At 43.6% G+C, this 27271-nt stretch overlaps 2 protein-coding genes across 4 annotated transcripts; both read right to left on the reverse strand.

The window, feature by feature from the left end:
- Positions 1 to 251: 251 nt before the first annotated feature.
- On the reverse strand, positions 252 to 18244 carry ubash3ba (ubiquitin associated and SH3 domain containing Ba). Of its 2 annotated transcripts, XM_076751145.1 has the most exons (15): positions 17762 to 18244; positions 17477 to 17648; positions 5485 to 5538; positions 5069 to 5255; positions 4747 to 4945; positions 4270 to 4439; positions 3958 to 4166; positions 3563 to 3707; positions 3323 to 3443; positions 3095 to 3217; positions 2843 to 2935; positions 2053 to 2197; positions 1852 to 1958; positions 1529 to 1638; positions 252 to 1431 (listed from the first exon to the last, which is right to left on the reverse strand). In XM_076751145.1, the coding sequence occupies exons 2-15, from the start codon at positions 17602 to 17604 to the stop codon at positions 1294 to 1296; spliced, it is 1929 nt and encodes a 642-aa protein (XP_076607260.1). In that variant the 5' UTR covers positions 17605 to 17648; positions 17762 to 18244; the 3' UTR covers positions 252 to 1293. The 2 variants fall into 2 exon arrangements, with proteins under 2 accessions (XP_076607260.1, XP_076607259.1); XM_076751144.1 differs by having other exon boundaries at positions 17477 to 18064.
- Positions 18245 to 19777: 1533 nt separating this feature from the next.
- On the reverse strand, positions 19778 to 27184 carry f11r.1 (F11 receptor, tandem duplicate 1). Of its 2 annotated transcripts, XM_076750975.1 has the most exons (9): positions 27053 to 27184; positions 24236 to 24295; positions 23488 to 23604; positions 22604 to 22744; positions 22231 to 22433; positions 22030 to 22132; positions 21580 to 21700; positions 20471 to 20531; positions 19778 to 20346 (listed from the first exon to the last, which is right to left on the reverse strand). In XM_076750975.1, exons 1-9 carry the CDS (start codon positions 27102 to 27104, stop codon positions 20311 to 20313), a joined length of 894 nt encoding a protein of 297 aa, XP_076607090.1. In that variant the 5' UTR covers positions 27105 to 27184; the 3' UTR covers positions 19778 to 20310. The 2 variants fall into 2 exon arrangements, with proteins under 2 accessions (XP_076607090.1, XP_076607091.1); XM_076750976.1 differs by lacking the exons at positions 19778 to 20346; positions 20471 to 20531 and adding an exon at positions 20710 to 20742 and having other exon boundaries at positions 21593 to 21700.
- Positions 27185 to 27271: the final 87 nt, after the last annotated feature.

Below are 27271 nucleotides of genomic sequence, written 5' to 3' on the forward strand. Positions count from 1 at the left end.
GGAAATGTCATTCATGTTTTTCATTCCACTTGTGCTTCTCCTGCTATGACAAGTCAAACAGTCTGCTGTGAAAATACTGCACCACGTGTGAAAATTCTGCAACAGGTGCACAGTAAAGTGAAAACTTCGTCAATGAAATATATTTGGGGGATGTGTTTTCTCACTTTAGTCAACAGCTGTAAATGGCAGCAAGAAGTAATGTTTCACAGAACACACAGCACAGGCTTATATGTATAAGCCTTCATAACTCCACAACTTTGCTTTATTCATTTTTGAGAGTATCAATAGATTTTCTGAGTCATACAACAAATAACTGGAATAGGCAGTAAGCAATTAAATCATCTGACATAACCAAAACTGGAAAGTGTTTAAAAAGAAGTGTGGTTATCAGGCTTAGAGAGAGTGACAGTCAGAGCTTTTAGTTAATGCACCTGGACGAAATGATCAACAGCAGTCTGCGTTCCATTATATTCACTTCCTTTTCTCATTTTGACTCGGCTGCTCGTGTGGTGGGTATCAAAATTGCATTGCAGGAAGTTTAAATGATTCATGTGGGCACATACATGTTAACTTAGAAGAATCACTTCATGATATGACATTTACAGGAATAAAATAGGTATCAGAAACTCTCCACCTCAGCACCAGAAACAATGAAGATCAGTTCTCCCCTGTCTGATTGTCAGCATTTCTTTTGTGCTTTCTTTCTTTCTTTTTTCTTTTTTTTTTTCTTGGCAGGAGGGTCATAGCTACAAGTTAAATAATAATTTCTGACAAGTGGAAAAATATTTCTGTGGTACAAGTCTCTCTCATCTAATTCTTGTCACAGTGTGTGAGAAGGCAGCGGAGCACAAAGTCTTCACCGCCCCGCCTGTGGAGGAGCTGCAGACGGAGCTGAATGACACCACCTCTCACGGCATAAAACCTGATTCATCAGAAACCATCAAGAAATATCCAGATTTCTCGTAGCACCTCCACATGTTGGGCTAAGAAGTGGAACGCTGAAGGAAACGCGACAAGCTGCCGCCCAATCTGTAGCTCATTTGTCCCGTGATCTCCGCGCAAACTGTATTTTCTCATTCCTGAGCAGTGCGTGTGAATACATTTGCTTCAATGAATGCACTTTTTTTTTTGCATGATGTCTTTGACGGAAGCCAGACGTGTTTTTTTTTTGTTTTTTTTGTTTGGTTTTTTTTTGGTAGCTGGGCTGGATTCATAACAGTATGGGTTAAAAATAAATATTTTTTTTCAGCAGTTCAGGGCTGCCAAATGATAGAGAGCCAAACAGCATATCCTTCAGTCTTGCATTAGCATTTCCCTCCAGTTGAAGCTGTGATTGGGTCCATGTGTCAGAGGCAAGATGGGTGGGTCGACCAGCTGCCACACCCCGGTCTCTCCCATTTCTTCACAAGCACAAAAACCCAAGTAAGGAATCTGTACAAAGAGGAGACAGATGTTGCATGTTATCAAAGAAAAGAGCTGAGGAGAAGACAGAAATGAGTGAGCGTCATAGCGGAAACAGCAAACTGACCTTTCGAACAACTTGGACAAAGTCCTTGGAGTTTTGAGGGGTGAGGCCTTGTATCTGGCGAGTGCAAGCCTCCAGGGAGGAAGCATGGGCCACAATCAGGACCGTGTTTCCTGTGTGAAAGAAGCAGAGAACAGAGAACCGCATTCACATTAACAGCTTCAAACGCTCAGGTTCTTTGACACATGTGCTTTTACACAGAGAAGAAGGCGAAACATTACAATGAAAGTGGCCATTGTAGCCAGTGAATGTTGCCAACATTTGCTGCTTTTGTAAAGCTAGTTTAAATATGAAGCCCTGGACACATGTTTACAATTCCTCTTTACCCAGGTTCTTGCACTCTGCCAGGATCTCTCGGGTTACTTGGAAGCTCCTGCTGATGTAGGTGTCATAGGACTCTGACACCGTCAACTTACTTATGGGAATATGAGGTCTAGGGACAAAACAACAGATGGAGAAGTTCACAATAAACTGCTGCAACACAGATGAAAGCATATAGATGCTGCAGCGTTGGTGTTGCTGTGTACCTGTATGTTGTGTCCACACTCAGGTTAGCAGCGGCCAGCTCAGCTGGGGGGATCCAGACGGGTAAACATGTGCCTGAAACCCACTTGGTCCATTCAAACAACCCAGGCTCCACGCGGATCTTTGTCTTTCCCTCCTGCTGGAGACCTGAGACAGAGCGAAACACAGCGAGAACTGCTAGATTACGGTAAGGAGTAAACAGTGCACCTACTCTGTCATGTCAGCTGTCATGTCATTTTGTCTTGCTTTTTTTTTTTTTTTTTTTTTTTACAGAAAACCTATAAATACATCTTCCCATGACATGTAAGACTTGGTGCAGTAAGAGTAATTGGACCCCTGTGTCCTAAATCAATAACATGACAGGACTTGGAAGTTTAAAAGTTTAGTCAAAAAAATATTTCTAAAAAAGAAAAAACATTCATTATGTTTTTTTTACTCACAGAAAATAAGTTGAATGTGTAAATGGACAGCAAAGAGTTGGACCTCCTGTTAAAGCTCTGTCTTTTCCTCTCCGTTTTGTTTCCTAATGATGTCTCTAGGTACCTCAGAGGTCTTGCTGCAGTTCATTAAAGCTTTATACAACCAAACAAATCCTGTTGAGATCTGAGCCAAACTCAGACTCAGGTTTCAGACCCAAAACTAAGAATGCAAATCCAACATTTGCATACAGCAGGAACTTTGAAATGTACACACAACATGGTGGCCGAAAAAACCTGAATTAACAGCTGCTGGGTAACTTGTCTGCGAGTGTGGCCAGAGTATTGATGAAGGGCCAAGAAGATGAGGTCCTACCCTGCAGAATGTGCTGAGCAGTCTGGACGCAGCGAAGAGAAGGAGAGCAGTAAACAAAGTCTATTGCCGCATGGCTTTCCAACAGAGCTTCACCTGAGAGAGACCAAAACACAATGTGATCCTGTGTCACAGCTTTATCAAATGATCCTTAAACAGCTAAATCCTTTAGTAATTTACGGTAACGTGCATTGGCATATAGCCTCTTTTACACATATTTATTGATTTAATCAACTGTACATAAAATGTACTGACCTACAAGGCGGGCCTGGGTAGAGCCAAACACAGTAATCGGACAGTCTTTATCATAGTCCCGGTGACCTCCGCTTCTCGCTGGCAGGCTGGACGGCATGTTGAGATTAGAGCGAATGTATCGACCTACACAAACACAAATGAGAATCTCACGAAAGACGGAAATAGTCCAAAGCGCCTCATGGAAGACTACAGTATAAAAAGGTGCTTAATCTATGCCAGCATGCCAACCTTTGGAGTCAAAGCACTGAGTGACCCAGTGTTTCCCAAACACCACATCCATCCTCTCCCCATGGCGGCACACAAACAGCCTCATCTTGGACAGGGAGGACTGACCGGTCGGCCTCGACATCTGAGACAAAGACTGACTTTAGAGACGAGGCGCACAGCAGTAATCTCAGGCTCCTGCCAGAAGCACATACAGTCATCACTGGTATTAACACACTCTAACTGCACGGCAGAACGCTGTACCTGCATAGGAAGACAAAGGCCAGTGAGGCTGGGAGGATCCATAAGACTGTCGAGGAGACTGTCATTCAGCTTCCCATCAAATAATAACCCACCCACAGTGCTGCCGGAGTTGGATGGAGAGGCACAGTTGAGAATAGAGTGAGACCTGAGGATCAGAGAAACACAGAGAGCTTTATTCACAAAGCACTTTAAATACGACACAGTTCATCCACTGTGCCAGGTTTGCCAGTTTGATGCCTTTGTGAAGTGGTTATTTTAAGGGACGATCAGTGATAATCTGCATCTGCTTTTAGTGCTGCTTCTCCACTCTGTGCACTCCGTCCCAGCACAGCTTCATATGTGTAAGAAACAAATGACGGTACTTGTATCAATTATCCCGTGCTTCCCTTCCTTACCCGTGGACGACCCAGGTGTCAGACTCGTCAGCGCGGTTGACGTAGTTCTCGGGCAGTAGGCCCGACAGCCCCGTGCCCAGCGAGGAGCCGTACACCCAGCCTTCGCTGGCGCTGCCCTGCTCCACCGGAGACATGAAGATGAAGTCTCCCGGCACCAGCTCTAGCTCATCGTCATTCTGAGGCACATACGGGTACATGACTTGCAGTGTCTGCAGAAGAAAGATGATTGATAGCCGTTTGATAGAGATACAAAGGAATACACATGCATCTGATTTTAGCAACATTTCTTTCATTTGGCGTTCAAATATCTACCTCATGATTAGCAAACCGAATATCGCGAGAGAAGAGCACAGCCAGCCAGTCGCAGCCTGAAGACACGTCCACGCTTTTGGCCAACTTCTCCAAAATTGGAAGGTGACTGGCTTGGAAGTGGTATGCCAGTGTGACGTGAAGTTGTTTCTTATGGGGCTCGACATGAACATCTGGACAAAAGAAAAAATGTGCACACCAGATGAGTACATACATACATGTACACTCATGGGAATGATGTAGCGTTCACTTCACTTTCTTTTTATAGTGGTTCTCCACTGACAGAAAGATTTAAACCCACAGAAAACGCATCATCTGGTGATACCGCTCAGCTCAACTACAAAGTATGACTACAGTAAAAGAAGTTAGTCTGTATATGAAGCACCTCATAAACTGTCACACGAGAGCAGCAACATGATTCCAATAGACAACGTTCATGAGTACTGTGATTTCCATCACAGGGACAAAGGAGACTCAAACCTGCTTTAGCTGCTGCTTCTGCAGCAAAGTCAGCGGCGAAACCCTTCAGCACCTCCGCCACCTGCTCCTCCACAAAGAGGCCAATGAAGGTTGAGGAGGTGTAGAGCTCCAGCGGGAGGGGCATGGGTATACGAGCCTTCCACTTGGCCACGGTGGCCTGGAGAGCGTCGGACAGGGCCTCCACCTTCCCATCAGCACACTGAGGACAGAGACAGCCCGACGGGAAATGTTCCAGAGTTAAGGAATGGCACACCTATGTCCCTGTGTTGTGATGTGAATGCCAGTGAATTGTATTCAAAAGAACATGAATATTGACACCGACCATGAAGAACTGGCAGAGGGTGATGTGGGGGAAGATGTTGTGCGCCTTATTCTTGCCACAGGAGAGGCGGGACTGCTGCCAGAAGTGCGAGAGCTGCTGCAGCAGTGGGCCACTGGGTCGCAGGTATAACACGTACTCTCTGGGCAGAGGGTCATCCAAGAAGGGGTCATCCACATGGGAGAAGAGCCTGGAGGGACAGACACAGCCAGGAAGACCCAAGGCGGTAAGTGAAAAGTGGGAGAGGGGGCGTCTAATGTCCAGCAGAGGGCAGCACTGTTCCAACAGCACGGCGACACATCAAGGTAATGTTGTGGAGCTGGGTCAGCAGATGTCACGTTCACCATTACAAGAAACATTCCAGTTGTGCATTAATAACTGTGGGAGAGCGTGTGAGTGAAAGTATGCGTCGCTCTCACCAGTCACAGGCTGCCTGGACGTTTTTCCCTCCTGTCGAAACCAGAGCTTTCAAGCTGCAGAGAGAAAGAGAGAGGGAGATCAAAGCACGCTCACAAAATCAATAGTCGCTCTTCCGGACTGTGTTTATTAGGAGGAGGCTGCAGCGCTTCCACATGGCAATGAACAAAGACCAAACATCCCCAGAGAGCAGTAAAATAACAACAAGCACACAATAATTCATAACAGGAGTCCATTATTCATACCAGAGGTTCATGAAATTGAGCATCGATACTGATTGCAAACAGCCGTATTCTTTGCGGTGAAAATACTAAAAAAAAAAAATCTGGTTCTGTCATCTGTGAAGTGTGTTCATCCCACTCAGAAGATCAAATCAGTGTATTCAGTGCACACTGGATTTAACATGAAGCTCAGTCTGAACCAAATTTTGTTACAAGTGATTCAATGATGCAGTAACGACCCCTGTGTCCTAAATATGGCCGTGATGTTGCTGAAAACAGAGTTGATGCTTTGTTTTTCAGAGTAACGCACATTAAAAACAACATAAAGGAGGTCAGACAGTCACCTCCTCCCATGTGACTTACTGTATCTGTGTCATTTCACACTGTAGCTTCTTTTCCCGAAACATGAGCGAGCTGATTGCGTGATTACTCTCGAGTGCTCAGGATCTAATTAGTGTCTTTTTATAAAGCCTCTGGTATCGCGGGCCGCCTCTGAAGGGATTCGCTGATCTGGTCAGCTTCCCTTGGCTTTGAGAGGACTGACACAGAGCATCTGGAGGCGACTCAGGCGGTGACTCTTTCAGTCAATCAACACGTCAGTGGTGTGCTCTAACACGCTGGACTCTTACAGCCTTGCCTGCAGAGATGTGGCACACGTACAGCAGAGACTTTCCACTCATTATTATCATTATGGTGAGAGTGAGGTGTCTGTTGATTCATTTTAAAGCCTCTCTGTGCGTCCCAAAGACTCATCTCTCATAAACATTTTTCTGGTTTTGTGTTTCCTGCCCTGAAATAACAAAAAAGAGCAATGTTTGGGTACATGGCTCATTTCATTATTAAGCAACAGGAAATGCATTTTGAGCAACTGCACGTTGTCTCAACAGCTTTCAACGTTTAAACCTTGACCCCATCTCCTGCCAGCTGTTCTTTGTGCTTTGTGTAAAAGCGAAGCACAGCCCCGAGTCCCTGAGAACTAATCAGCCATTCACGACATGAGACAACCAAAAACAAAACCTACCACAACGATTCCATGTCCCTACAGGCAGCACTGCTGAACTGAACGGACCTTCTAATAAACAGAAAACAACAATCTACAGCTGATGTTTTGGGCACGGCTGCAGCGCCACAGTTTGATACGGACACAGACGTGACCGTGTGACGGCGCTGACGGCGTTCATCGTGCCACTCGAGCGTTCAAACTCAATGAGCTATTTTTATATTTGTCCCACTGAGAGGGTCCTAGATACGGCAAAGTCCGCGAACCCTGGGGCAGAGCGCGGCGAGCCGGATGGGAACGCCAAGGCTGCAGCGTGGTAACAGATGGCTCACACTGATCTACTACAACACACACACATACGCAGGGCAAAGTTGAGTCCAGTACAACCTATAGCGATGCTATAAGGATGAAAGTGTTCTGTTCAGTCACCTGAACAGGCCCAACAACTGTGAAGTGACAATTACAACATTTGCCCTCATTGTTCCCACAGTTGAAAGCTCTGCTGCATGTAGACGGCTTAAGCCAGAGAGCCTCTGGCTGGCTGCAGTCGTCCCATTCAGAGGTTCCACCTGGTGCTGCCCGGATGAAGGGAAAGAAGGGGATTTTCTCTCAGAAGGCATGATGGGATTACAAGCAGATGTGGCTGAGACGTCACAGAATCCAATCGGGGCTAGAACATTGGATTGCTTGCTTCTTATCGCTGTGGTATTTTATAAGAGTGAACCTGTGTGACGTCAAACAGCAGAAAAGGTCTTACTGATTGATGTGGGACATACTTAATGCTTATAGCAATGTCTAAAACTAAAGACCCTTTGGTATATTGTTGTAAATGTAATGCAAGAGGCTGAAGTTTAAGCTTCAGGGCTGTGAAATGAATAAAAAAAGACACTGTCTGCACCAAGACTTCACAGATACCAGAACATGAGATTAGATGATGATAGTTGGTACTATCTGATCCAATATTGAGTTTTATTGTATTTTAGTACATTTTTCCCAACAACAGACATCGTAATGCGTCCATGAGTCAGCTGTCATGTACTGCGCTGATGAAGACGGTCACTGTTCAGATATTGTAGAATCAGGGAGATGGAGGGAAACGCCACTCCAGCAGTTTTCGCTGCAGGCTCCCACAGACCGTCAGACTGCACTCTGCATCCTCTCACACAACACAGTGTGAATATATGTATATATACATGTCACTTGTTCCTTCACCAGCAGTTTGACACTGAATGTAACATTAGGACACTTTGTACAGCTGATATTGAGTCATTTGAACTGACATATTGGGAGGAAAAACTCTGAAAATCTGATCTCATTTCTCAATTTCATTTAAATGTTTGACTTTCTTTGCATTTCCATGTTCTCAGTTGTGCAGTGATGAACCGAGGCCATGTTCTGGGATGTCTGTTTGAACTGTGGTTAGCAAAAAAAAAAAAAAAAAAAAGAAGAAAACAGATCCTTCTTTTAACCTACAAAGTCGAGACAGCAGAAAGACATCTGGCCCGGCTCAGACTGAGGTGACAAACGAGGAGGAAGTCGTAGTTCATCACCAGATGCTTACAGGTGATGCGTGTGGTTCAGCTCTCTCACAAAGAAACATGAGTCGATGCTGAAGGTAAAGCCATCTGAAAATCTGGACTCTTTGCACGATCACTCAATGCTACACAAACAATCTGCGATACTGCGAGTGTGCCGGCCTGCACAATGTGAAACCTCAGCACATTTCAACCCTCTCTCTGACACTTTCACTTCCAGGTTTGGTGGGTCTGCTGCTTGCTTCTGACACTGAAGGCCGCAGCTAAAGAGTCCGTTCCTCCGCTGAATCTGCTGATTGGTATTTGTAGTTTGGTGATTAAATAAAGAAAATAGAGAAAAATATAAACACATCCATTTCCCAAAGCCCAAACGGACACATTGAAATAGCTTGTTTTGTTTGAGCGATGATGCAAACCCTCAAAAACAGTCAAAATGGTTTCCTGTTGATCGATTACGCGACTTGTGATTTTAGCTCTACCGATCCATCAACAAGCTGCTATAATGTTAGTTAGCTTTTGCTTCAGTCTACATACCAATAGCCTTTTTTCCTCCTTGCTTGCATCCTCTATCAGCAAAAGGCAAACTTTCAACCCCAGGCCTCCTGGAGGCCCTCCTTAGTTGGCATCCTTGGTATTTAGCTCCACTTTTCTACCCAATGCAAGGCCCCTGCTGGCCTTTATAATGCACGGGAGACCTTGGGTGGGTCCCTGCCAACCACTGCACATGCAGACTATTGTCATTTTCACGCTGCATATGGAGAATAACATGCGTTTGGATTATATAGTGCCAATTCTGTTTTGTTTCCATTTTTAAGAAAGCGGGACGCCAACATCTGTGACACCCTCAGAGAGCAGCCGTCTCCCTCTCTCAGGCCAGCCTGGGCGATGTTTCGGCCTGGACGACAGCATCTGCCATCGAACACTTTGTGCTTTGGTTGAAGCGAATATTCACTTGTCAAATTTGCTTTCTATCTGCTCGACCAAACTCAGAGCAGTCGTGGGCAAACTGTCCTCCAATCTAACCCACAGGCTTCTCCTTTGCTCTTAGCACGAACTGAGGGAGTTATTTATAAACTGCATTTCCTGTTCACAGCTAGACGGAGATAAAAAAGATTAGACGGTGCGAGGGAGCGAACTCCCTCTGGATTCAGTGCGGCTACGGACCAGCAGTCCTGTTTGCATAAATGACAGTGGCCATTATCAGATGAAGGCTTTCACTTCATTTGCACATGCAACACTGCTGCCGGCCATACTGGAAAATAGCTTTTCAATTATATCACCTACACATGGGAAGTGTTTTCAGTTCCTGTTTCTTCATTTCACCTCACTGCACTTTTAATGTCCCAGCAGCATGTTGCATGTTTAAACAGCGGTGTTTTGGCTTTTTCATCCATATAAACATTCTTTGCACTGTTTATTACAGCTGAACTTTCTGCCATTTGAATATCTTTCAGAGACAGTTATCGCTTCGCAGGCAATCTGCACACTTTTCAAAGCATCTCATGGGTGTGATCGCTTCCTGTAAACATTGCATTTGAAGTTTTTGAGACAAAACTCGACTCCGTAAACGTCGTGCCTTTCAGGGCTGCATATTAGCCAAGACAGAAAAAGGAAATCATAAATTAAAGCCGAACATTACAAGCATCTAAAAGCGAAGTAAACAAAACCATGTCACCCCGTCTCAACACACACACGCAAATGTGTACACACACTAACACTTGCAGCTACATACTCCCAGGGGCCCCTCCCTGACTCGGTTCTATGAGCGAAACAACATTTCCTGTTTACAGGCCGCCGGCGAGCACTCATCACTGACCACTTATCGCTCTAACAGCGCTGAGAGCACTGCTGCTGCCCAACACCAGACTGCCCCCTGAGGAGAGCCCCGTCAGCAGAGGAAATGTGCCTCCCTCCGACCAGTCTGCCCGACTCTGCTCAGGCCTGGCGAGGCCGCGCCGAGCCAAACACCACGCTACCACCTCCGCCTCGACCTTCTCACTCGCTGTTTGAAAGAAGAACCCATTACATTTTGGATGAGATCTGAACGACAGGAAGAATACACTAATTACTTTTCACTTGCGTCAACATTTGGCCGCGGTGGAATAAAAGCCACACATGTTTAAATCCAGTTCAATAGCGGCAAAACCACAGCTGTAACAGCGCTTTTTCTGTGGCTACACAATGTAAATGCTCACATGTGCACCTGTAATTACTAAATGATGAGTGTGATCCCGTATAATGGGTGCAAAAGATGATGTTCATGTGTGTTAATGCAGCTTTGTTCTGTTGTTTCTGTTATATTTGATATATATGTTTTGATCTCTACACCATATGAAAGACACTACAATCATTTCCCAGCGTGTAAATATTCAGTTCGAAAAGTCTTTTTTCAATATGCAAATATGAATTTGACTCAAAAGTGTGAACGTGGAGTTTTTCCTAACAGCTGCTTTTGACAACAAGCGGCGATGTTCACGATGTTATTCCAGTTCAAACGTGTGACAGCTGTAAATAAATGCGTGATAATAAAGTGTTTTCTCGTTCGCACAAATGCTTGTTAAGTATGTGAAATCTTTCCAAATTAGAAGCGCATGACCAATGCACAGCTGAGAAGATGAGGCTTCAGCGAGGCACAACCACATTCTGGTATAATTAACAATCGTTTAATAATAGCTTTTAATAACACTTTTAGAAATATATCCAGACACACAGAGTGGGTTGGACTGCTGGCCTCGGCGCTCTCTGAGTGCGCTTATAGTTGTAATATTTGTTTGAGCTGTTGTTCGGGGCCACCATTATGAAGTGACACATAATGAAGTCAGTGTAAATATTAAAGGGAACAGTTTGACATTTGGGAGAGACTCTTATTCGCTTTCTTGCAAAGTATTTCGCAAAATGTCACACTGCTTTATTAATGGTGGGAGTGACTGGAGGTAATTGTTTGAGTGTTTTGGGGCCACAACATTTTGTTTAGGGTCAGCAAGTCACTAACAAGGCCGGCTCTTGGTGTTGTGCGCTCATAAAGCTTTTCTTTCAAGCTGACAAGGCAGCGTTTCACTCGAAGCTCTCTAACAAAGCTAGCTGTGTACAGCCAGTGTCTGGAACTGCTTCTCCCCTTCGCACTTCATTATTTCTGGGCAACAGAGCCAAGAAGTCCACGAGGGCAGACCGGGCAAGTCGGAGATTGACACCATTAAATGGACTGTGTGGGCCTCTGTGTGACCAAAGGATGTTAATAATATTCCTCTTCCTTTGGTTATTGCATCTGTCAAGCTTACCGGTTTGAAACAACTGATGATCGCCGCTCCTGTCAAACCCAACACACTCTTTTGGCATGAGCGTTATTTTTATCGCCGCCTGACGTCAGCGAAACAAGTCAAAGAGCACAAAGCGAATGTTTCACTGAGGATATTTGAGGCACGGTGCCAAAACTGTGATGCATCACGCAGCACTCCTCAAAGTATCGGGATGTGTCATACACAGCCGGCAGCGCAGGTTGGAGAGTTACAGCCATGTTTTGGAGGCATGCTGGTGTCTTTTGAAGCATCTGTTCTGTCCGGGCAGCCTCTGCCACTCTTCAGGCCTTCCCTTCGTGAGAAAAAATGTGGTATCTCAGTCGATGCACCAAACCTTATCTGTGAGTGACATGCGAACCCCCCGCTTCAGTCGGCCTCAAACCACCGTCTCGACAGAGCGTTCAGTAAAGGTCACAAGCAACTTCCGGAAATGGGCGACTTCCTCTTGGCTGTCTTGAATATGAGCTTAGAGTTTGTTCTCGCAAGCTGCACGTGCAGTCACCAAAGTGGCACATGTACGTGCAAGATATGCACTGTACTAATCATGTCGAGCACGCAAATAAACTAACGTGACCTCTCATGGGGCATGTTTGCATGTCAGTGAACAGTGAGCTTATACATGCTGTTACAGTAAAGGTGGGAGTTATGAAACCAACCTAGGCAGGAGAACAGACTCACGCTGGCTTCCTCTTAAACACACAAAAGGCTTCACAGAGTTAGAAGGTGAAAAAAAAAGTATTATTATTGTATATCATCTCATCTCAGCCAGACAAGCTGCAGCTCAGAAACCACAGAGCTTTGAAGTCGTCGTTCGACAAGCACAATGAAAAAGACGATAAATGTGTAAGAGATCAACGACTGATTCCTCTGTGTGAAATAAGAGGTACAAAAACTACCTCAAGAGTTGAATTACCAGCACAAAACAACAAATTTCTTACAACATGGCATTTCAGTTCTCTTAAAATCGTTAAAACATTCAACATTTGTCATGCGTGTTTGCGTTAAGGTGTCATCAGGCAGTCATTCCCACCACTGGCCCTCGTCATGGCCGAGCGCTGAAAGTGGCAGCAATAGATCGGTTACAGCGATGGACTTGCAGCACGCGACGGTCAACGCCTGGTCTAACCTGCACGAATGAGTCGCTGCATGCATCGCCTTTCCCTCTGTAATTCTTATGGCGAGACGTCAGTGACACTGCAAGAAGATTCACCTTTTTACGTGCCCGAAAATGGACAAAAAAAAACATAGCAATATAGATGAGCATTCATATAAGTCTAAAATCATCCACAATTTCAGTCTTTCGGTGGAAATGTTGATGCCTGGCCTCTCCTCAATCAGCCAGTCCTGCACACCTGAGCACTGATGGGCTGTGTTATGTCAAAGTACTGACTGACTTCTCATCAGGGGCCATATTCTTGCGGGACAATACATGACCATGAGTGCGACCAGGCTCTCTGACCATGGCCTGGCAGTTGAATTTTCCACACACCAGCGTCACTGTGATTGGTCTAAAACATCACATGACACTGCTGCATTGCCTTACAGAACACTTCTGGTTGCCTCCATCTACATCTTGTAAGAACCAAACAGAGTAAAAAAAGGCTGTAAAATCTGTCATTTCCCTCCTCGGCCTCCGTCACTGCCGTTGATGTTCTCTTACATTTTGGTCATCGACTTCCTGTTTCCCTTTGCTCACAATTGCCACATTATTCCTCAGTGTTACTAAACCAAACAAAGCCGCAGTAGGTGATTACACCCAAGTCTGTTTCCCACATCCTATTCAAATGTGCTTCCATTTCAGTCAAAGTTCTTCACACCGTTGCTTTGACGCAAGTTTATGCTTCATGCATGGCTGAAACGAAGGAGCCGCAGACCGTCTGTCTGTCTGTCTGTCTGTCTGTGTACGCTTCTCATGTGTCTCCAAGCCCCTCAACATCTCCTTTGCATAAAACCAAGAGGTTAAATTCAGCTCTCCACGGCGTTAAAAATCGCTGTTCTGCCAGTAATTCAGGCGTTCAGCCAACCAGCACGGGGACCCTCACAGGGTGGTCCGTGTTGACTCCAGTTTCCAGGTGTGTGACTCCAGTATGGCCACAAGCACGATATTTAAAACTGCACACACACACCATCCTGTGTGTTTCTGTAGAATTACAAACCAAGCTTCTCACCACTACACCCATTTACTTCACCCTGTGTTGTGCATGCAGCTGATAGACACACCATACAACCATTCAGATTTAGATCATCAAGATGAATGACAAAGCCAGGACCCTTTTTTAAACACACTGGTATTACTGCACAAGCACATGGGACACGGTGGAAAACATGAAGGAAAGCAAGTTACGAATAACTTAATATTTAACCGTGGTCACAGCGATACAGGGAAGTGCCATTTAAGACACGTCAGAGAACAAATTGTTTACACGTTGAAGCAAAAATAGATGACTAATCATTAAACAGGAGCATGTTTCCCAAGAGTGAAAGGGACTGCAAGCACAGACAGAACATCACAACAGTGCCTGGCCATGCACAGGGTTCTCAGAGGAACTTTGTTTGTCTCATAATAAGCGATGGCTCGGTGGACCTTCACAGAGAGATGCTTTGATTAAGAAAAGAGGTCACTCAGGTCGTGCCTGCAGGATTTTTTGGGGGGGTTGTGAGGGGAGAGTTGGCATTATTCCACCCAAAAAAGAATAAGAGAATATCTGGAAACTTCACTACTTATACTTTATTTTGCAAAGCGTTCCAATCATGTGTTCACAAAGTGGTGAACCTCGCTCCATCCTTCCTTATGAATGACTGAGTCTTTCCAGGATGCCCCTTTCATACCAAATCATGATACTATCACCTGTTACTAATCAACCTTTTTACCTGTGGAATGTTCCAAACAGGTGTTTTTGGAGCTGATGAGGGACTCTTCTGTGTGTGTGTGTGTGTGTGTGTGTGTGTGTGTGTGTGTGTGTGTGTGTGTGTGTGTGTGTGTGTACATGATTCATGCTCCCTACTGGCCTGTTCCCTGAAGCTATGACTGATAACTCATTTTCCTATTACTCACTCTTCCTCTCTCACCAAAGTCTGGGAAAAGATCAGTTCAAATGAACACCTGCCAATGTGGCTTGGTGGCTGAAGCAAAGGTGGAGATCTGCACAGGTGGAGATGTCCCACAAATTGGATTAGTGTCACGGCCAAACTAACCAGCTAAATGCTCCACGTTGTTCACCAGCTAGTCACACCAGGATTTAACAAGAGCAAAAATCAGAAGGTTTGCTAAACGATTTCACTAACTTTGGACTGAAGGACATGATGCTGAATGAAATAGCAGGAGAAAGTAAACAGAAGGATAAAATAGGGAGAAGCTCTGGGAGCTATTGTGGCTGATTAACGCTCAACCAGCCAGGCCAGCTAGCAAGTTAGCGCTTCACCAACTAGCCCTGCAAATCCTCATGATGTCACCACCCATTCAGGTGGATGAGCGAATGTCACTTTGTGCTGTGACCGCCGGTAAAGTTGTGAAGCAAACCAAACTTAGTGCACACCGAACACGACCATCATATCTTGCATTACGTAACTATCCGTATTCTCTCCTACGACTGCTCCTGTGTCTCCACTGACAGCAGAGCAGACAGGCTTGAAGGTAATGACGCTAAATTATTCCCCTTCATTACAAATTTATAGCTTCGATCAAATCAAAGTGTATTAGTCTGTCATAAATAATAGATATGAGTCTGCAAATATAACACAACCCAGTCACTCATTTTGTCTGCAGTGGTTCATTAGGCAGGAGGAGTGAGAGCTGCAGTCTGGAACGATGAAAGCCTGGATGACCTTAGCCAGTGCTGCAGAGGATAAAAAGGCTTAATTTTGGAGATACTGTATCTGTCTAGTTAAAAGAAGAAAGACCGTTCAACACTTTTGGCCTACTTAGCAAAACTCAGATAACTGCCAACGCTTATTCGTAAGTGTTTGTCTCCTGTTTTACACGGGCAGACGGTGTTATATCCTGCAATTCAGATACCGAATCAAGTAATAGATCTGGGGGTTAATCACAGCGTTGTGAGATTACTGCTGCTGCTGACAAAGATCCAAAGTGAGCTGATTTCTTTTGTTACACTGGACTCAATTTTCAGGCGTGCTACACATACAGTAAGGCGCTCTCACTGGGTTTGATATATAATGTGGGAGTCACTGACAAAGCGAACAATGAGAGGGGACATTATGATTATAGATCATGTGCTTAGGTGGGGTTCAGACAGTGAGAGGAGGCTGAGACGTAAAAACTGAGCCGTGCAGAATTTAAATTGAAATCTGAGACCTATTCAGCATCCGTATGAACCATATCAAAGGCTGTATTTAGGTGTAAATGGGTTCAAGCTGGTGTTAAAAAGGAACTGCTTGTTATAGTGTTTGGACTCTAAAAAACATACATTTGGTAAAACAGCTTGCTGTGCTAACAGGCTCAGCTACCAGACGGGTTATACAAAGCATACCTTACATTCTAAATGAAGTTACTCTCCCATTCGTCGACAATGAAGCACCTTCATGCAGAACATGTTTAGAATTTCTCTGGTTTCTCTGGTTAGAAATATTTCTGATGATTTGTGGCATCAAATATTGAGACTTTGTGCTACATGCTGCTTAAAATCTCCTGTAGTCCCGTGTGAACCAAACACTGACACACATTACATAATTACGAACTCTTTGGCTGGAATTTGTTGGAGCTGACCAACTCCATTAGCAAGCAGACGACACACTGTCAGACTACACATTGTCATTTTTTAATGTGATTACATAATGCACGGACGACATTCGCAAGCCAACGCTGCTTGTTTCCTGGCAACTTCTTCTCTGGAGGATGAATGAAAAGAAGCGCTGAGGAGCACGCAGGGATGTCTACAGGATCAGGTTTCCATTGACGAGTGAAGCGCATGACTCAGAAAACACTGAGCATCCCTGGTATTTTTCTTTTGTAGCGGGAAATATGTCCAAATGACATATGGTGGGGAACACACACACACACAGACACACACACACTGCACATGATGCTGCTGTACTGAAGCACAGTAACGCTAACTAAGCAAATGTGTTAAGTGCTAATTACTAAGTTCCTTCTTTGAGTATTTTCAAAGAAGAGGTTTTGTACTTTTACTTGTGGACTACGGTTATTTGCAGTTATGAGTAACTTCACAGAATAAACGTATGACACATGCAATACGGTACATTTAACTATATGATAACATAATATACTTACAAATAGCTCCAACTTTACTATCTACAACAATAAAATGCTGCTTACGTGTTAATACGTCATTAATAAAAATAATGAAAAAATGAACATGGGCCTGCATTTAAGTACATTTTGCTGTTCATACACACTTTTACTTCTGTAAAATTTTGAATGCGGGACTTGTACTTGTGCTGAAGTGTATTTACACTGTTGTATTGTTAGGACGATCTACTTCCCTGTGCAGCATTTAGTGTCCTGTGACAAACACAGGCGTGTAAGTCTCTGTAAAATTCAAGCTGATGTTGATGTAACTTTATGTCTGTGGTGTTATTTGTCACTAAAAACCCAAATCAAACTCAACAGGGTGGCACAAAAAACGGAATGAGTGCAGTTCAGTCCCATTGCATAACGCTGCTGTGGAGCATGCAGTGTGGCTGTGGAGTGAGGAGCAGCAACTGCACTTTAAAGAGGGTCATTTGTCATGACCCCACAGGCTATGACATATGTTCAGAACATGGTGCAGAGATGCTGCAGACGAGCTGCTGCTGATGATGATGATGATGATGATGATGATGATGCACAGAGAGACAGAAAAGGAGGCGTTAAACTTTGGATAGAGTGAATGTGAGGGATGCTGCTGTGAATGTAACCTAGTTATAATAGTCTGTGTGTGTGTGTGTGTGTGTGTGTGTGTGTGTGTGTGTGTGTGTGTACTCACGCCCTGGTCTTGGGGAAGCCCATGGACAGCAGCACGTCCAGAGTGGACCCATGTTTGACGGTGCTCGGCCGGGTCTGGCGCTGCCTCCGCGGGGTCACTTTGGCATACAGGTCCTCTTTAGCTGCCATAACTCACTGCTCCATCGGAATGCCAGGTCCTCGGCTCCTCTGGTCTGTGTTCATTTATTTAAAAAAAAGAATTAGAAAAAAAAGACGGATCGAAGCGGTGAGGCTCTTTAAACCAGGGCTACTTGTGTTAAGCGGAAGCACGGAGAAAACAGCAAACCCTGCGAGGAAACGAGCATTTCTCTGGGCTGGACAAACGCTCCGAGCTGGATCGAGCTGCCTCCTCACGGCTCGCACATGAAGTCAAAAGCATCAGCGGCGGGGTCAGCCATGGGAAGTCACTCCTGCTCTCTCAGCCGTGCCCCCGATTCACAGTCCCCGACCGCGGTGGACATGTCTGCTTCCTGCTCGCCCCTCGCATCCGGTCCGCTGAATGAAAAATCAGATGCGACTTATATGAGCTTCCTTTCCATACGATGTCTTATTTATGAATGGGTCCTGAGTGAGCGGAGCTTCAGCCTGTAAAAGGCTGCAGCGCCATCTGAGCGCCCCCCTCACTTAAAGGAACAGCGCGCCGTCTGTGAGCCGACAGGAAATCTGTGCGGAATATGCGTTAAACTGAAAGTCACACGCGCTCCTCTCGGCTGGACGCGCTGGTCTCACACCTGTGCGGTGACACCAAACCCCTCAGTCGAAGCAGTGTGATGGAAAGTGGCGACGCAGGGCTGGACGGTGGAAAAAGTTGGTCACACTTCCTGTCTGCGATAGTGGGTGTCTGTCGACATTCCCCGCATGCGCAGTGCACAGCAAGGAGAGCGGCACGCCATCATCAGTTGCTATAGCAACTTACGGGCAAGCTTTGCAAACGTGTGCTTGGATATTACTTTTTAAGAACTTCTTAATTTTGTAGATGTTTTGTACTTGACTTCCGTATTTTTTTCCACATGTAAGTGGATGCATTTTATTTTGAAATCTGTCTGGGGTCAAATCCTGGCCTTTCAGGACCTAACTGGAAGTTCCCTGTGAATCATAGAAGGAAATGGTCTAATTTTTGCATTTCCAGTTTCATGTAGGCAATGTTAAAGGAAAAAACAGAGCTTAACAATAATTTAAGAAAAAATAGACCTTGGTAAATCAGCAATCGGCATCCCATCATGCTCAAGATCAGACCTCATGCAGACTGTATAATGCTGGGCAGACACTTATGTATCTGTATGCTGATTCCTTATTTACTTCAACATTTAAGTGCATGCTTTTTATTTTGAAACGTGTCTTTGGTGAGTTCATGGACGAGCACAACTCGACTTTATTTCCCTTTCATGATAATGTTGCTGTGCATCATATAAGGAAACTGATCATATTATGGAAATAGAAGTCAACGAAAGGATGAAGGTAATCAACAGCACATCAGGATCAGGACTCATGTGGACTTTCAAACAAAGTGGCACAGAAACCAGAAGTTATAACGTGTAATGTATTTATACAAAGCTGATTATTACCATGTTGAAACATGACAGCGGAGTCAATTTTAAAACACTTAAAAACATTTTATTCAACAACATATGAAGCAAAGTTACAACTGTCTGCTGGTTCATCAGCTTTAAAATTCATACAAAGAAAAGGTCAAGCAATGTAGAAAACTTTCCCAATTTAAATAATGTACCTGACAGATTCTATTAACTGATGTCTGACTTTATCGAACCACTTCAACACGTGACCTGAGAATTTCTGGACGTCCTTTTAGTGTCTGGAGGTGGACAAAGGAACCGATATTATGATCCTGACATCAGAACAGTTTGGGTAGCTAATCATTATGATACGATGCCTAAAAACATGCTGGTAATCATTAAAAACTTGACATGAGTAATTCACACTGTTGTGTCCAATTCATTAATGCACCTAAAATGTTAATGCCTTAAAAGCAGGAATAGCAGAGATTCTAGTTAAAGTCAGGAAGCTCAGAAACAACCGCTAACTGATTTGAAATTGTTCTTCAGTAAATTACAGATGTAAAACTGTTATTTACAAGGAAATTGAGAAAACTTCATTAGAAAAAGAATATTGTACAACAGTTTTGAGGTTTGTTAAAAAATGAAGAAGATAAAACACCATTCAGAGACACTCAGCTATGATATTCTAGCTCCGTCAGGGTTTCAGCTCAGACTCAGATAAGAGAGCCGTACTGGAGGAAATTAAGGTGACAGGTCAGTAAATGTAATAAAATGTTCAAGTAAAAAACATTTTATCAAGACACTGTGTTTGTCTGCTATACTCACGTCCATGTTTCCTAGAAAATAACATTTATATACCTGGATTTTTCTCATTACAGATACTGTGAGTATCTGTCCTTCATCTAAATTGATATGTTTACATGCAGATGCATCATTTGAACTATAAAAAACCAGTTCTGGTATTAGGAGGCAAAAATCAGAAACACACAGAGCACACACTCCAAACACTGGTGGAAAAATGGATAAAAATGGGTCATCAGTAGGCCACAGCGCTCTATTAAAAAAAACTATGAACATATGAGAGAGCTCTCATTGCTGGTCTACAGTCAATCATTTCCTATAACCCTGATACTTAAACGCCACATGCATAAAGCAGACAGGTCAGGTCAACTCAAACAAACAATCACACTGATCTAAAAAACCTGCAACTTCAGAGCCAAAAAGAAAGAAAGACTGAAGTTACTAAAAACTTGAGGAATATCCAACGCTGACACATTTAAAACCAAGGTGCTGTCCTGTCGCCCCTGTTTGCTGCAGACTATACCACGAATGACGACTTCTGTTTGAAATCCCCCTGAAAACAAACACATCACACATCAGGAGCGCAACATTTTTCCTTCAGCTCTCAGTCTGTTAAACCCAGAAAACGCCGTCAATAACCCAGCAACAACACGTGGCTGCGCCAGGCTCATACTTACATCTTCATCTTCACCGCCGTACAACGATGGGGGCTGGTACACCACATTGGACTTTGGTTTGCTGCAGGGAGAATTAAAAAACACAAAACAAAAACACGTTGAGTGAGTGGCAGAGAAAGCGGACCAGTCTATACATGTTAAGTGAAGGAAACCTGCATTTCACTGAGGAGGGAGTGTCAAGTCGAACTGGAGCAGCAAACCAGTGTATGGATTATCTGCTAAAATCCAGCCGATGGTATAGAAAAGAAAAGCCTCTTACCTCTCACTCCTCTCTGTTAAGGGACGAAAGGAAAGACAGAACGTCAGTACAATGAAGCGTTTGGTGCAAAAGTGATAATCAGCAAACTCACTGCAGGTCGCGAGACTTGTTACAAGAGGAGAAACTAAAGCACAACATGCTTTAGTTGAAGATGAAACTCTGACAGCATCCTCCTCTCTGACACTGCCTCCAGAGTTATATTCCGTATAAAGCAGTAGAAGTATTCTAGGACTCGATTATTCTTGTTACATGATGTGGAAACTAGCACAGCAGATGTATTTCTATATAGACCGTTGCTATTTATTGTAGCAGAATACACATGGTTTACAGATTTCATATTGTTTATTATCTGTAGCTGATTTATTTTGCTACATATTTTTTTCCATTACTGTTGTAAAATGGGAGCGACTGCAACTGACCCAGTTACCCCCTGGGGGGATCAATAAAGTATGATTATGAGGTTATGAAAATGATTTATCATTTGGATAGGTAAGTTGGACTGGCTGTTGTTTCGTGCACCAGTGTGACAAATATCACAGATTTTGTGTTGCCATCAACTATTTTCTATTTTCAGCCTTTTAATTGTGCAGACCTTTAAACACACACCTTAACTCGTATGAAACACACATTTGGTCAGTTGTTGAATGTGATTCATTATGAAGTGTGTGATTTGACTCGTTCTTTGATTACGTCAGCTTGTAGCCAGTCGTATAAAGATGTCGTATCATGTGAGTTTAAGCAATGTAGAAAACATTCCCATTTTTTCCAGTTTCATTTGGGTTCATTTAATGCCCAACGAGTGGGCTCTCATATTGATGATTGCAGTCACATCATATGATTTTAATACTACGTAGGAAACTCACTGGGCAGGTATCCTTTCTTGTGGGCAAACCAAATACCAAATCCCAGTAGGGCCAACAGCAGCAGAACCACGATCACAGCAGCAACGATCCCTCCAGTGTTCAGGTCACCTTAAAGAAAACATCACGTTGTCAGGATGGAGTGGTAAACTAGCTCATTATCACAAAAATTAAAAAACAAACAAACAAACTTAACTCTAAAGCTTTTGCAGTTCTCAAATCATTTCAGGAGAAGTGAAAATGAAGGTTGTATCTTAATGATGAGCATTACACTCTCTATTTACACAAACACCTTTAATGCAGCCAAACCAGTTTACTGTTGTTCCAGTTTGGGCATGCAGCACACTCCACCGGCTGAAACTGGTTTAACAGTTACCCTCTCTTGAATATGTAAGCTCAGGCTAAAGCATGTTATTGAAATTGAAGAGAAGAACACTTACGGACTTCCATTGTCACAGCTTTACAGCGCTGAGGAGGACCGGCCTCGTTGACAGCCTCGCAGTAGTACTGACCTGAGTCAGCCTTGGATGCAGCGGGAAACACCTGAGGAGGACAGACAGGGTAGAGGTTTTCATTTGAAAGGCCACAGGGAACACAAGTGTCACAGTGAAGACGGTGCAAAGTAATAGCTTAAAGCTGACCAGGTTGCCACTGTCTGAATTTAGGTTGTAGGTGGCATTCTTGAAGGCAGCAATCTTGTGAGGTTCAGTGGGCAGAAGGGTGCCATCCTTGTACCACTGGTATGTGGGCGGAGGTGAGCCGTCGTTGTCATGGCAGGACAGGAAGGCCGCCTTGCCCGTTGTCACCGAGGAGGGGACCCGACACACGGGCGGAGACGGAGGCACTGTGAGATATAACACATTTACAGTGATACATAACCTCCATTACAGCACAGAATTTTAAGACAAAGAAGTCCACATCAGACTATGGGTCATTTTATGGCAGTGATGCCAGTCTAGCTGGACTATAATTGGAAAACTGTGCTTGCAGGATGGAATCACAAAGGATCCTTACCCAGAACAGTCAGCTTTATTCTCTTCTCCCCAAACTTGCCGTTGCCGGACACCTCGCAGTCGTACGCTCCATTATCCTTGCGGGTCACTCCGGAGAATCTCAGATTCTTACCGTACATCTTCACCCGGTTTTCATACGGCCCTGTGGAGGAGTTGCAGCAATATGTAACAGACTGAAAGGCATTCGGAGAGCACGTACACCCACAAAGCTGCCTAGTCCTCTGAATTTGCTCTTTAATAATAGAAGAGGTTCATTTAAGACTGGTTGAGATGTGTAGTACGCAGGAGGGTTTTGAAAAAGAACTCAAAACAGTTGAAGTATGTATGCATTGGCAATGCCTCGATAGATAGACAATAAGGACTCAACAGTTCATCAGCAGCAGCATTTAATCAAAAGCAATATCTGACTGGCAGGAGCTGTAATGTTTTGATAAAGATAAAACGTGTCACTACATACATCATAAATGAAGCAGTGTCCTGCTCCAGTTGACAAATCATATTCTCCAGACGTAAGGGAAGGTGCTTGTTTGGTAGAGCGCAGCAGTAAATCACTGCATTTTCATATTTTTTTAAGTGAAAATGAAATGCAGTTGGATTTTGTTCTGCATATTGTTCAGCCCTAATAGGTACAGGCCAAGGAAGAGATCCAAGGTATAAAGACCTCTACGGCTCACAGCTCAGGAGTTACGAGGAAAAATAAGCAGAACGCTTCATAAATGGTGACGCTGCTGTTGTTGCCATGTTGCTAACCCTGGTCAGTTCCTTCTTGAGCCAACTTCAGGCAAAATTTCATTAAAACCTCTTAGTTTTTGAGACAGACTGGATCAAGTGACAAAACATGCACAAAACAATCTAAAATGTGTCAAAAACTGTGAACCTGCTTACCTGTTGGCTTCCCATCGTAAAACACGTACGTCTGTGAACCTTTCAAGTCGTCAAATTTCCACTCAACTCTGGCATCTGCACCAAAGTCGGCTGAATATGAGCACGTGAGGTCAGCCCCTGAAAAAACAGACTTCAGGACTTAATGATGCCATATCAAAAAGGAATTATTAAAAAAAAAAAGAATGCAGAAATTATTTACATCCACCTAAAGGTCGTGCATTTACACATTTGCTGTATCTTATAACCTCTCATTGAACTCTCTAAGGTCATTACAAGCCAAAACCACAGGCACTCTTTACTCCAGTGATAAAGACAAGACAACCTTTACAACCTTACAATACAACCATACAGCTACTGCTCAGCTATGTGCATGTGTCTGTGCATCCCTTTGCATTTTAAATAGTGAAGTCCTCCACAAAACACCCAAAAATAAACATGAATTTGTCAGAAAAGAGCTTTCCTCACATTAAAACACAGTGAAATGAAGGAAGTGTGCAGGTAGCTGTGTACAGAATAACCAGCCCCCACAGACTGGAGAAAAAACGACATCAGTGTGGTGGGCTTCCGAACGCTTTCATTTACAGCTGGAATGTACCTTAAAATGACACAACTTACACACAGCTGTTTTCAAAAAGGTCAGGTGATTGAGAGATTGTGCAGGTTCACTGCTAACATATTCATTTCATTTCCAGACTTTCCTTTACAAAAAGCATCTACATTCAAATGATTTGCCGTCTTCAGGACTCACCGTCATTCTCTTTCACACGTACATCTGCGTTTTCGGTCGTGACTGTAAAGCCACTTACACCTGGACACACAGACACGAAAATAAAACAAGTAATTAGACTCTTAGATATTTCAGTAAACTAAACATAAGTGAGAGAAAGAAGTAGAAAGAAAACATTATATACACAATGTACAGTATGTACAGGAATAATACACACAGCATGACTTATTCTGCATATTAAAAAGGTTATTATGTGACCATTGTTTGAGTTTGCTTGGGCTGTAACGATGTCTCTAAAGACTTAAGAGACAGACAGTCATCACCACAATCTTAAAAAGATGCTGAGTCTAAATTCTTAATTCCTGTAAGTACAACTACTGTTATTGAGTCAGTGGCTGCACAGTCATGTCTATGGGTGCAGCAGCAGCACCCGTCCAAAGCAGACTGGCACCAATCGTATCGCAGTGACTTTTCAAGCAGAATTGAAGGCTTGCAAACCAAATTTTTGATCTCCCTCATAAAACTCCGACTCTAAAAAAGTTGGGACTTTGTGGAAAACATAAATAAAAACAGAATGCAATCATCTGCATATGAAAAAAGTTTACTAACAGCTTAAATTGTCCTCGAGCCCATGCAGTAACATCCTTTAAACAATCATGTGCTCGAGGATGCTCCTTTTCTGGAATCAGGGCGCTCTGTGTTTGAACATTTCGAAGGATGAACACGTGACACGTGGCAGAGATTTCATTCCTGAGTACTTTCAGTAATCAGCTTTGAATCATTTTTAAGCAAAAGTGTGATTATTACTGGATTTCTTTGTCCTCTGTGACAATAAACAGAATATCTGAATAAAAAATAACTGAATATTTTGCTTTGGGACTGTTGGTTGGACAAAACAAGCTTTTGAGTGAGTCAATTTGGCCAACAGAAATTACATAAGGCAGTTACTGACACTTCACAGACAAAATGACTCACTGAGAATATAATGTATGACAGCTAAAATAAAAAAAATAGCTACAGCCCTAAAGACAAGACTTGACAGCACAGTCCAACCGTACCAGCCTTCATTACATCACCTAATCACTGTATTAACAATAACTGACAGTGGCAGTTCACAAAATGACTGTTAAAGGTCCCAGAAAATCACTCTTGAGTTTGAAGAACACACCCGTTGTCAAACTCTCAGAGCATGTTCACAGGCCTCGAGGGTGTGGCCAAAAAAAAAAAAAAAAATGTGGCTCATTCCTGACTGCTGAGCCAGAAAACTTCTGGTGAAACTGTCAACAGTCAGATTGAAACTGGGGCTCTTCAGCCACAACAGAGACACGAGTGACTAAATCATCAATGCACGCCGTCACCAGCGTGTCTGTCACAGCTCCTATGTGTCCACGCACCTCCTGACACAACATTAAACCACTGGCATTACTCTAAGTGTTGGGAGTTACACGATTTAACTACTATGTTGGTGTGACAAACCGAGAGGCTTCAACTAAAGGGAACAGCAGCTGGTTAATCATAAACTGTGTGCAAACTCAGTCATTCATTGTACACATCACCAAATTCACTACAAGATGAAAATATACAATTATAAGACTTAAACTTAATATGCGCAACACCGCTTATACCGTTTGTTCCTTCCATACATCTACAAATACCGTTTTATTGTACTTGGACTTCAGTTCCATTCAGACTTCCTTGAAACCCTGCAGACCTTTGTCACAGGCAGTCTCAGCTGAGATAAGGAAGCTCCGTCACAGTTTTGGTTTGGTGCAGAGATAAGCCCCGAGTGTAAAATGAAACCAGAGCACTGCAAGGCTTTTTTTTTTTTGTTTGCATACTTTGCAAGTTTCAGGGTCGGGGAGATAAATGTCGATCAAGTTTCCTGATCTACATACTTAGATAGATAGATAACTAGCTAGATAGATAGATAGATAGATAGATAGATAGATAGATAGATAGATAGATAGATATTTGGTCTTATTGATTCTGTGCGATTTTAATTTGAAGTTGTCAGTGAGGACCCCAGGAGATCCAGCGAAGAGTAAACAATAAAGGCCTGCCTATAAGCTGCACAGGGTCTATTTCAAACATCAGACTGGGACGTGTGTCACTTAGCGAGACTTCATGATACATTTACGGCTATAACTCTACAGTGATGACAGAGTTGTGTCAGCAGCTTTATGAAAACAGTGCACAGCATTTTAAATGTCAATATCCAGAAGGGGATTTGAAGTTACTCACTGGAAATAATGATCCACCCACTCAAAGTTTCTCAGAGTTTAACTTTAATTCTACGGTAAGTTACAGAGCTGATGGAGCACATTGTGTCTTTTTTTACTGACCTGACTGTTTTAACAGGGTTACAATATATTCCTCTCTTAAGGTCACTACAGGACCATTCTTCCTACACATGATCAGAAATCAATGGCTGCTTTTACAAAACAGGAGGAACTAATACATCTGTGTCTCTCCACACCTTCCACATTGTTGTGGTTGTTGGTTTTACTCCACTCAGGCCCTGCTACACCTGCTGCTTACACTCCACTTTAATGGGGCATCAGAGTAAAAGACCTGAATATGCTGCAACTTGGAGCCGACAGAGAGTCTTATTTCATGGTTTCTCATGTCAAAGGTTCACCTGATCTAAAACCTCCTGAGCTCACACAGAGGAGGCCGAGCAGGCCCGGCCCGCGCGCCCTGTGGTCCCCGTCAGTAGGAACAACACAACGCGTCAATGTTTAAGGGCTAAATATTAACTGTTGTGGTTGTTACTAAAAGGTGCAACAATACAGACTTTTAACTGTTCTCAAATTAAAAAATAGTGTTAAAATCACCCACCTGTCGCTGCGAGAATGAACAAAGACACCGAAACCAAGCCGCTGACCAGCATGACGACCACTTCTGTCCGTTTCAGCTGCACGCAGACGTCTCTTCCCCACGATCCTCCACAAAAAAACGACAGAAAACACGCAGAAAGCTTCCTGATGTCGAATAAACAGCCAGTCGCGAATATTTCCCAAACTCCTTTTTCGCTTTGTCGACGTTTCTGTCGCCAAC

Source organism: Chaetodon auriga, chromosome 15 (assembly GCF_051107435.1).
Source record: "Chaetodon auriga isolate fChaAug3 chromosome 15, fChaAug3.hap1, whole genome shotgun sequence".
Lineage (NCBI taxonomy): Eukaryota > Metazoa > Chordata > Actinopteri > Chaetodontiformes > Chaetodontidae > Chaetodon > Chaetodon auriga.

Excerpts from the sequence above, each read along its gene's own strand:
- ubash3ba (XM_076751145.1), bottom strand. The coding sequence starts at position 17,604 with ATGGCAGCTAAAGAGGACCTGTATGCCAAAGTGACCCCGCGGAGGCAG. Across the intron at positions 4,946-5,068 it reads CCCTCTGCCAGTTCTTCATG|TGTGCTGATGGGAAGGTGGA; the intron begins GTCGGTGTCAAT and ends CTCTGTCCTCAG. Across the intron at positions 3,218-3,322 it reads TCAGTGCTTTGACTCCAAAG|GTCGATACATTCGCTCTAAT; the intron begins GTTGGCATGCTG and ends GTGTTTGTGTAG.
- f11r.1 (XM_076750975.1), bottom strand. The coding sequence starts at position 27,104 with ATGCTGGTCAGCGGCTTGGTTTCGGTGTCTTTGTTCATTCTCGCAGCG. Across the intron at positions 22,434-22,603 it reads AATAAAGCTGACTGTTCTGG|TGCCTCCGTCTCCGCCCGTG; the intron begins GTAAGGATCCTT and ends TATATCTCACAG. Across the intron at positions 20,347-20,470 it reads ACGGCGGTGAAGATGAAGAT|GGGGATTTCAAACAGAAGTC; the intron begins GTAAGTATGAGC and ends GTTTGTTTTCAG.